We start from the raw sequence: 11,573 nt of genomic DNA, 5'->3' as shown, positions 1-11,573 counted from the left end.
TAATTGTACTAAGTTGCTGTGCTGTTGCTGGGGCTCATGGTGGCAAGCTTCATGTATTAAATGGTTAATTATGAAGACGAGGTCCTTGCAGTCATTAAGACGGGCATGAATGTGTCACCTCCACCCCTGCTGAAGTCAGAGTAATTAACAATAATATCTCATATCAAATTCTGGCAGACCAGCAACTTCACGAAGCCCTCATTCCTATTCATCCTACTTTCCACATAATCCATATTTAAAAGACTCAAGGGTTGAAAAAAAATTCAAATCAGCATATCCTTCTTATTGAAAAGTCATAGCGTAATCATAATTGCAATAAGAAATGGTCACATATTTGCTTTAAATGGGTGGATTTTCTTATCCATTGAATCACTTGGCGTGTGTTTTATTTTCAACAGGCACTAACATATGCAAAATATCACATTTTGTTTGAAATTTACACTGAAGCTGCTTATGGTAAAAGACAAATTTGATGTCTTTTAAGATGCAGAGAAATTGAGAATGCTACCGTCAGACAGTAATGAATCCAGAGAGTAATGAAGACAGAGAAGAGCAAGTGCTAGGAAGAGAGACGGATCTTTTTCATTGACTAGATGCGATGTGGGTGTAGTTTTCACATCAGGCAGCCACTTGTGCATCTTATTTGTTCAGAGGGCAGGTTCGGCTCACTCCTGGTGTGAGCGTGTGCCGCAGCGCACAAATCAAGACGTATAAGAGAGCCTTTGCCATGCTAAACAGTGACACTCTAAATGGCCTCCCGACTGGCAGCTTTTGTGTTGTGAAGAGGACCAGCTTCTCAGCTTCAAAGGTGAAATTTATGTCAAGACGAGCAGGACAAAACAACTTTATCAGACGGCTGCTTTTGAAGTCATGCATCTGTCTCGACCGCCGCTTTACGTGAAGCACAGCATCCCAGACAGACACACACACACACACACACACACATAGAGTAAAAGAAAAACATCTGTTGATTTTTTAGACTGACATGTAAGTTGATCATTTAATGGATCATATGGTCATCTTGATTACACCATGTGTATTAATGTTATTTAATGAAATCTACAGGTGTAATCAGCAGAATGTCAAGAAAGTGTCACTTTTATCCAAAAAAGTGGGGGAGGGGGGGCTAGGTTGGACGGTTCACACTTAAGTTGAATTTTAATATTGTTCATATTGTTAATTTGCCTTAATTTAATTTTCTGCTCTCTAAAGTTCTTTTAGTTTCATGATTGATACTTTAAATGAAAGATTGGGTGAATAGATATATAACAGAAGACCAATACATAACATTTGCGTGGCAAAACAAAATTTTTTTTTTTTTGGTTTGTTTTTTTTGCATATGCTGTATTTATAAAGTCAGGTTAGGCATGGATGCATTATCACTATTCCTGAAATATATTCCTGGCCCTATTAGAAAGTTACATAAAATAGTCCAGCAGTAAACTCAACCCAACACTAAATGTATAAAGCAGCACTCAACACCAGGATGGATTCTTAGGTAAATGCTCCTCTGCTGGACAGTGTCATGTTTTCTGTAGTTTGGCAAATAGACTCAGTCTTTCGTTTCTATGCCTTGGAGCAACAATTGTCTTAATGTTCAAAAATGGAGAGGAAGCGAATCCTATTAAGCTATTTATGCTTGTGGATGTTCAGCCACTGTCTGTCAGGAAAAGGAGTTCAAAATGTGGAATGCAATATAGTAAATATTCAGTGAAACAAAAATGTAAAGATTATTTAACAACCATTTCTTATTCATAAAAATGCTATGTTGCATTAAAATTGTCTTTTTCATTTAAGTATATTTGAAAGAATTTTATCATATTACTGCCTAAAATTTTACAAATATATATATATATATATATATATATGCATATCATATAGGCATATATATGCCTTTGATTTTACATGCATAAGAGTAAAAATGTAAAGAAGTAACAGATATAATGTTATTCTGCTAAAAACAAATGAACAAGTCGATGAGAAAAAGACATTCCACTGCACAGAAACTGGAATGAAATTGACTGATTTTACTCTAAAAATATTTAATTTACAAATCTTATACAATAATACTGCTTTTTTGAAACTCACATACCACTTTAAAACCGCACACTTCAACCAGGCCTGCATTTATTCACTATAATTGTCTATTTGATTGTTTCATCTTCATAAAATATTTCAAAATCATGTTAGTAAATACCACAAGTGCAATTCAAATGCTGTAAGTGATGATATTCTATACATATTTACATGTATAACATGTATGATAATATATAACAACATTTTAAAATAAAAGTATTTTCTATTTTACATGAATACATTAATTTAGCAAAATTCCCTTTGAGTTATTTCATGACTCTCTCCCAGACGCACAGAAATCCACTTTTTTAACAGTGGCATGCAAGCATGCAAGTCAGCATTTTTAATTCATTATGCACAATCTGTATAGCTTTTATAAGGCTTGACGTTTAAAATTGTACATCTATGTTTTTGTTTTTCCGGTTTATACAGTCCTTTGTACAGTACACCATTTCTTAAAAGAAGATAAAGCATGTACACATACCATAGAGCAGAAAACAGTAGAGCCAAATTCTGACCATCTGCACTATATAATACACAGCAAAAAAAAAAAAAACCTTCTTAACAGATCTTCTGGAAGAGGCTGGCATCTCAAATCAGTCTACAGCCGTCCCCAAAACATACTCTAAGTACCCTCGTGTCTGAATCTTCAGCGTTTGGCTCAGGACTGCAGGAGAGCAGGATGGAGAGACCCGCTTTTCTCCTCGACAAGAGCTGTTGCATCTCTCTCCATCAGAGCCGCCGTTCTTGGGCACAGCTGCATTACTCCCGGCGTCATGCCAGTCAAGGACGGGACTGCGCCCAGGGTCGGCGTGGGTTTGATGGGCATGGGCACAGCAGGCATGCTTTGGGTTCCCGGGTGATGATGGTAAAGCCCCTTGACCGCCACATTGAACGGTGGGTAGTCTGATGACACCGGCTCAGACAGCATGCCCACATGTGGCCACACAGTGTTGACCATGCTGCCCAGTTGAGCGGGCACGGGATACCCGAGGTGATGCATGACCGAGGCGATGGGCAACCCGCTGGCCATCACTCCTTTATAGTCTCGGCCAATCAGGCTCTCGATGGCAAAAGGGTGTTTGAAGCTGCCGCTCTGCCCGCCGCCAAGCGTGTAGCTCTGGAAGTGGGAGAGCCGGCCCATGGTGCCCAAGTACTCCGGGTGTCCCACAGCCAGCTTTCCCGAATGGTGGTGGGATTGGTGCAAAGCAGGCTGGGCATGAGAGTGGTAGGAGTGCAGCACGGGGCCGCTCTTGCAAGCCGAATGCTCCACCCGGAGGAGCTTGAAGCGCTTGCGGCGGCGCAGGAAGCTGCCGTTCTCGAACATGTCTCCACAGTCCGGATGCAGGGCCCAGAAGCTGCCCTTTCCCGGCTGGTCGGGCCGCCGGGGGATCTTAATGAAGCAGTCGTTGAAGGAAAGGTTGTGCCGGAGCGAGTTTTGCCAGCGTTGAGTGTTCTCGCAGTAATACGGGAAACGGTCCATGATGAATTTGTAGATGTCACTGAGGGGGAGCATCTTCTCAGAGGAGCTTTGAATGGCCATGGCGGTCAGAGAGATGTATGAGTATGGAGGCTTCTGGTCACTGTAGGAGTTCTTGCCTGGCCGAGGCATTTTTGAAAATCTTTTCAGTATCAGTCAGAAGCAAGCCAGTATATCGTCCGTTTATTTAAAAAAGTCATTGATTGACCTCAACTGTTTGTTTGAAATGTTTACAGCTGCTATATAAGACGCGAGTCATGAAAATATCTCACAAAGTCACAATCCACAAGTATGTAAAAGAAAACGGGACCATTTGAAAGTTACCTCTCTAATGTTACTCCCCGCACGCACGCGCGCGCGACACCTGCGTCCTCTCAGAGCGCGTGAAGTTCTCCCGGAGGATGCGCGCGCTCGGCTTTGACTCGCAGAGGATCCGCGACGCTTTTGTAAGAATGGCAGAGGTCCAGACCCCCCGCTAGCTGCGTTTTATTATGATGACACTGACTTTAGGACGAATAAGGGGTAAATAGGGGGAGGGTCTGACTTCATGTGCGTTTGGTCCTACTCATCTGTACCAATCAGAGGCAAAGAGCAGCGCGCTCACTAATGAGTCTGATAATGATAACACACACTAATGACGTGCATGTGAATGATCCATATACTGTTTTTGGAGTGCGCTGGAATTATTTTAAACGTCTCGAATTCCATAAAATCGAATTTTTTGGAGTTTAGACTTTATTTAAACAGGAATAGGCTATAGTTAATATTTGTCCTTCACATTGTTCACAGCGGTTTCATTTTCACTGTCCATGCTAATTAAAATATTGTAAATAAAGCAGTTTAACAAGAAAAAAAGCATAAATATTTATGGAGAAAATTGCTTTTTATTCCTGTGCAAACCACAACATTTATTTATATGTCCTTTTGTGTGTGTATGTGTGTGTGAGAGAGAGATCAGTTGTTTTTTGTTTTATGCTGTTACTGAAGAGGTGCTGATAAACTTTAAATAAAAAATTAAAGTCTAAAAAGCCATCATATGGACTTCCATTATGCCACTACCGTATTATTAGTATTTTTAAATGTGTAAAGATTGGTATGTTAACATTATTTTAATGACATATAAAGTATGCAGTTGTGAATTATGAAATATAGTCATACAATTGCATCTATTTCTTTCTAATACATATGAGAAAAAAACTATTTACTGTGGGGTTTTCTTATTATTTTCCGCTTATTTTTTAAAAGATGTTTAAACAAAAATGAAATAGGCAACAGGGATGAACATTTAGGGGGAAATAATTTCTTTGCATGCCTTTTCCAGTATATATTTATTAAATTAAATCCACTCACGTTTATTAATTTTAATAACCATAAGTAGAAAAGGTACTTATATTAATATGCTATTTATAATAGTAATATACAGAATATTATGAGCATCTTCGGAAATAAATGTGACTTTGTTTATTCAACTGTTAGTTTGATGAACCACAACATTGTCCTCTGGGCAACTTTTAAAGCCTTCTGACACAGATCTGCAGATCAGAGATCTCGCTTGCTACATTTAACAAGCAAGCTCATTTTCGCAATTTTTTGGCCACCCCTGAAGCTAAAAATAAATGGTGTTAAAAAGAAAACAAGTGAAAATGGAGAGAAAGGCAGAGAAAGAGAGGGAGAGAAAGGGACAACAACACGACAACCACATCTTCACAAAACGGATCAAAAGTATCAGTTCATATTTTTCCCCTCAACATCATACACGGGATAATACGTGGCCTTGTGTCAAAACCTGACCCCAGTAATAGATAAACACGTTGCTTCCATAATTACATACTACTTCACAACTGCTTTCTCTTCTTGAGTAATTTCAGGTGAAATGTTTGTGACAAACGTCATTCAAAAGCTGAAAGCGCACGCGTCTGCGCGCACGCACCAAGAGCGCGCCCGTATTTCACCGCGGCTGAGCGGAGTCAGAATCAACCTGTCAAGCTGTTTGCTTTTTGTTCGTATTTCACAAGGATAAACGCTTCCCCACAGCCCCGGAGAGCAGGTTCTCCGGTAAACAGAACAACAAAAGCACCGCCGCTCTTGTGCGGCCAGGTGTCACGGCGCGGTCCCGCCAGGCGCCTTCTTACGCGGGCTCCCGACGGGGAGGAGAATACATTACATTAATTAAGCCTTCAGTGATTTACCTTCCTGAGAGCGATGTCCAACAATATAATTAAAGGCGTAGTGGTTATATTAGCGATGAATATTCAAAACGGTGTCAATTAATTAGCCAACAGATCTTTCTCATTATGTTCCTGAAGAGCTCCGGTGTTGCTCTAGTTTAAAGGGTCACCGGCGAACATGCATATTTCACACCCAACGCTATTATATCCCGCGCTTAATGTCTTTTGAAATACAACTTGAGCGCCAGACCGCTGACGAACAACGTGTGTTTAGAAGCGCCTTTGACACGCGAATCTTGCGACGCGCTTAGGAAGGCCCCTGCGAGGCTGCTGCGAGAGCGCGCGCGTTCCTCCTCACCGTGTTGTTTAGATCAATATTAAACCTGCTCCCACAAAGCGCAGTGTTAAGTAGACAACACGCTGATATGCATAAGAAATTAATTAGACGGTTTTCTCTGCATTCAACTCCTGGACAAATAACAACTTGTAAAGTTCACCTTCTGGGCATATTGAACATATGCTGGAATTAGCCTTAATTGACTAATTACATAAATTACTCATTAATTTTACAGCACATCAATTATAAAAGATATATCAATTAATTTTGCATAAATTAAGGGCTGAACGTGGCAAAAACGGAGACGGGGAGATGAGCGCGCGAGGAGGGGGTCGGCTCTGAGCCGCGAGGCAAGGGTCGGGGGGTTCGTCTGTTTGTTCCAAGATGCTAATAATTATTTTGTTCAGCTTTGGGCGAAAGATTCTGACTCTCGTGGTAAAATAGGAAATGGAGAAACCCGCAATCACGGTAATAATAATAACGTTAAAGACCCCTTACTAAGCGAGCATAGTAGCGTTGCCGCAAGGACGAAGCATTTAAATCAATTAGAGTGGTCCTATTGGGAAATGGGACTTTGGCACCAGCAAGAGGACTTCATGGCCACCGAATAATTTATGGATGCCGATTAACATATGATCGCTTTAAGTGTGACGAGGAAGTCCTCCCATAAGTTTAGGTGATCGCTTTAATGCTCCGTTTTAAAGTTTATGAATTCTAGATAAATTGTATCAGGGCATATGCTGAGTGCTCAAACTCTAGAGATATTTCAAGGTTCAACCCTAAAGCAAAGTTTTAAGATTAGGCTTTGTCTGTCCATAAACTCACTCACAAAGACAATATCTTAGACATGGCGCACTTGAAGTAGATTTATATAATTATCCGTCCTTTCCATTGCCTCTGGTCTATATAAGCATGCAGGCAAACTAATTAATCTTCCTACCTGCAGATCGGGCCGATATACACAATTGAATATAAAAGCCATTCTCATACTTAATATGGAATATACATTTTGGTTCTCTGTATTAGTATTTCCCCTGCTCTTTCACTCGCCTCTCTCTCACTCACACATAGGCATTAAAACGATCTATCTCCCTCCCCTGGTGAGAGTTTAGTGAATCGTGCAGTTGGCAGAGTCTGTCTCCCCCTCCACACACACACCCAGGGGCCCACAGTCAGTGGCCCTTACCTACCACAAACCTTTCCCTACAGTTACTCCTTACCTTTCACAATCCATTCCTTATTCCTTACCTGCCACAATTCATTAACCACCTACATCAACATATTCTTGCTATTTTCAGACCTGCTGTAATCCATTCCCAACAGACCTTTGAAAATCCAATTTACTCTTTATAATCTAAACACACTGTTGTGAACCTTTGGCTTTTATATCATCTGGTAATCATTCACTACATGTCACTATTAGACCCCTCTTCTATCTATCATTTTAATAATGATAAAAAATATATTGTTTAGTTATATTGTGTTATTTTATATTATATTAGTAATGCCAGCATTTGAAGCTATAACAAATATAAAATAAAAACAATATATAATTTAAATAATAAAACAATTAGAATGTATTTTAATATTATATCATAATAAAAGTTAATTTTAGTAATAATATTAGTATTTTAAGCTATAGTGTATAAAACAATATACTATTTTCAATAATACTAATTTAATATATTATACAAATTCTACTATATTATATTAAAATAAAAATGTATCTTAGTAATAACATACTAATATTTGAAGCGACCTGAGGACTGCTAAGCAACAAGGCTTTTGTAATGTGGGAGGCATGATGATGGAGTTGAGGATCCAAATGCAGCTTTATTTACAAGAGAGTAGTCAAAACAGGCAGGGGTCAAGCAGCAGCAAAAAGGTATAATCCAGGACAGACCAAAAGAGTAATCCAATAAACAAGCAATGGTTAGGGTAGGTGGCAAATGACCAAAAACAAGGAAACAGTCCAAGGTCAAAAACAAGCAAGGCAACAAACCCAGAAAACACAGACGAAACAGGCTATACAATAATCAGCCATGTGGAAGTAACAAACCAGACTTTAAATAGGGTGAAACATATGAGATAACAAGGCATGTGAATTTACCCGGACGGCCTCTTTGGCCGTGACAGGACCATCAGAGGGTTCACAGACAGTTTCTTTGGCCACGGCTGGACCGACAGAGAGTTCAAATGTGGAGGTTCTGCAGCAGAAGCCACCACCTTAGGAGGAGAGAGTCACTGCTTTAGGAGGTTCTGCAGTGCAAACCGCCACCTCGGGAAGAGTTGTACTTACTAGAGTCATTGGAACAGGGAATGGCACTCCTGGCCGTGAAGAGGGAACTGGAGTCATTGGAACAGGGAATGGCACTCCTGGTCGTTACGCGGGAACTGGAGTCATTGGAACAGGGAATGGCACTCCTGGCCGTGAAGAGGGAACTGGAGTCATTGGAACAGGGAATGGCGCTCCTGGTCGTGACAAGGGAACTGGAGTCATTGGAACAGTGAATGGCACTCCTGGTCGTTACGCGGGAACTGGAGTCATTGGAACAGGAAATGGCACTCTTGGTCGTGACGAGGGAACTGGAGTCATTGGAACAGGAAATGGCACTCTTGGTCGTGACGAGGGAACTGGAGTCATTGGTACAGGGAATGGCACTCCTGGCCATGACATGGGAAATGGAGTCATTGGAACAGTGAATGGCATTAATGGTTGTGAAGTGGTAACTTGAGCAGACTCAAGGACTGGAGCGGTTTCTGGAGCTGATTCGAGGACTGGAGCAAGCTCTGGCACAGACTTGTAGACTGGAGCGGTCTCAGGAGCTGATTCGAGGACTGGAGCCGGCTCTGACATTGACTTGTGGACTGGAGCACCCTCAGGAGGATTAACAGAGCAGTGAGTAGCCTAAACGCACAGGATGGCGACCACTATTACAGGGAGCACTGAGCCTTTGGGAACAATCACTGTGATGACTCGTTCTGAGGCACTTGGGATGCCTGCTACTCACATCGACATCAGTGGTGGATCCTCCATACTGGATGCCAGTCTCGGACACCTTTGGACTGACCTTGAGGCACCGGGCATGGTCAACATGATGGGAAAAGACTCTGGAATGGCGGTCGTGATGGGACGAAACTCTGGAATGGCGGACATGACGGAAAGAGAATCTGGAATGGTTGGCATTTTGTGGAGAGGCTCTGAACTGGTAGCCATAGCGGGACCAGGCTCTGGAATGGAAGATACTGCAGGGATGCCGTTTTCCTCCTCCACAACACCCACAGTAAATGCAGAGCCACTCAATTGGAGTGCCAGATGGATATAAAATTCCAGAGTCTAGTGAGGATCATGCAAAGGCATGGGAGAACTAAGGCTCAGATAGCCCCCCAAGAAAAAATATCATAAGGCATACCTGGTCAAAAGGTGTTAAATGAGCCAGTCCAATAAAGTCCTCAACATAGTTCTCAACGGGTCTATCACCCTCACGGTGATGCATCAGCTGTGCTGTTGGATTCATGATAAGCCTGAGACACTCAATAAAGCCGCTAGATCCAGGTGTGGCTGATTATTCCGTAACGTGGGAGTTGTGACGACTGAGTTGAGGATCCAAATGCAGCTTTATTTTACGAGAGAGTAGTCAAAACAGGCAGGGGTCAAGCAGCAGCAAACAGGTTTAATCCAGGGCAGACAAAAGAGTAATCCAATAAACAGGCAATGGTTAGGGCAGGCAGCAAATGATCAAAAACAAGGAAACAGTCCAAGGTCAAAAACAAGCAAGGCAAGGCCAGAAACACAGAGAACACAGACGAAACAGACTATACAATAATATTTGTGTTATTATTTCAGAAAAAAAACTTGATTTGGTTCTATATGTAAATTTATATTTTACGTACCAAATCAAATATATATATTTTTATAATAAATATATAATTTAATAGGACTTATCTTAAATTGATTATATTATAATAAACGTTAATATGAATTTATATTAGTAATACTATACTACTATAAAATGTCTATTAGTAATACTATTATTATTACTAGTCATTTTATTACTATTAATACAAGCAATAGTATTTTGAATCTATAGTGGAGCTTAAATAGGTGACAGGGAAAAGTGGCATAATTTGTGGTAGTATTTAAGAAAATTTGGTTGTTTTATGTAAGGGTATATGTGGTGCAGTGAATCAGAACCTTTTTATTAATAATAATGATATTAAATTATATTATTAGTAATAGCAATACTAGTTTTTGAAAAGTTTGTGGAGCTTCAGTTCAGCATTGGACTATTCTAAGAAGCGAAGTTTTGACAAAAAATGTATAATACTTTGAGGTGTTATTTGAGAAATTATTAAAACACAATAAGGTCATGGATTTAAATGGATATGGATTTTATCCAATTCCTGGATGGAAAGTGTTGTATTAGGTATAGATGGTTAGCTAATGAGAGTTTTTCATTTCAGTGACCTCCACTAGAAGGATTAATGCTGAATCTTACAAGACTTGAGTAAAACCACAGCCAACTTAACACAATCTCAGCCCTGCCTCATGAACATGAGTGCTACGACTAAATTAACAGTGTGTTTAACAACTCGCAAGATAGACATCCTTCTTAATGCATTAAAGAAGTTGATGTGGAAGCAGAACTGTGCAATAACGACCATTTGTCAGAGCTGCGAGGGCCTCGGAGTTCAAGAGATGCGGTAAGCGAAAGCCGCTTCCTACCAGAGGGGTGTCGAGCGCAGCCCACTATGCTTGTGGGTGGCGGGCAAGAGACATCGTCTCTCTCCAGCGACGATGTTCTTGCTCGACCCTATTTTGCTTCCATTCACAGCTCTCCCCCTCCAACTCTTAATGTCCCCTGTAACACTCACTGTTCTGATTTTCATAAAGTCGTTCTTCTCCCCTCGCTGCCCAGTGTGTGATACCGGGATATGTGTAAAATAAATGATGTATATAGCTGTAGGGGGAAGCCTTCCTCCCCCAGAACTACCTTAGCGTCCAGGGAACATTGAACATTAGATCCTCGTTTAGTGAATAAATAAGCATTCAACTGAATGGCAGTGTTCGTGTTGGACTTTTGTGCATATTTTACCAGAAAAGGAGCTAGGCCATTAGGGAGTTAATATCAAATAAATCTCCACTGGTCGACTGGCAGAAAGAGACCGGCGGCTCTGTAGCGCCCTGTTGGGTTACTAATGACCTGAGCGGGCTTCAAATGAAGCCATCATATGCATGTCATTTGCAGTATGTATATATTTATATATTATCTTCTAATTGTGTTTGAGAAGAGAACAAAGCCACAAGCGCAGCATTTAGGATCAGACCGTAAATGCTTTACAAAGGACTAAATAAGCATGCTTTGATTAGTGCATTAAAGTGTGTGTGTGTGTGTGTGTGTGTGTGTGCGCACTGTGTGTGTGTATATGTGTATGTGTGCCCTGTATGTGTTTGTGCAGATGACAGAATGATACTTACTCAGCCAAGTGTGACAATAACCATGGAAGATCG

General features: G+C 40.8%; 1 protein-coding gene across 1 annotated transcript; it reads right to left on the bottom strand.

Moving 5' to 3' along the window:
• Nucleotides 1–2,624: 2,624 nt before the first annotated feature.
• On the bottom strand, nucleotides 2,625–4,001 carry LOC132115115 (forkhead box protein B2-like). Its single transcript, XM_059523515.1, has one exon. The coding sequence runs from the start codon at nucleotides 3,686–3,688 to the stop codon at nucleotides 2,738–2,740; it is 951 nt and encodes a 316-aa protein (XP_059379498.1). The 5' UTR covers nucleotides 3,689–4,001; the 3' UTR covers nucleotides 2,625–2,737.
• Between the last annotated feature and the right edge of the window lie 7,572 nt (nucleotides 4,002–11,573).

This window comes from Carassius carassius, chromosome 34, assembly GCF_963082965.1.
Source record: "Carassius carassius chromosome 34, fCarCar2.1, whole genome shotgun sequence".
Lineage (NCBI taxonomy): Eukaryota > Metazoa > Chordata > Actinopteri > Cypriniformes > Cyprinidae > Carassius > Carassius carassius.
Note: the sequence above shows the minus strand (reverse complement) of the source record. Positions and strands in the feature narration are given on the sequence as shown.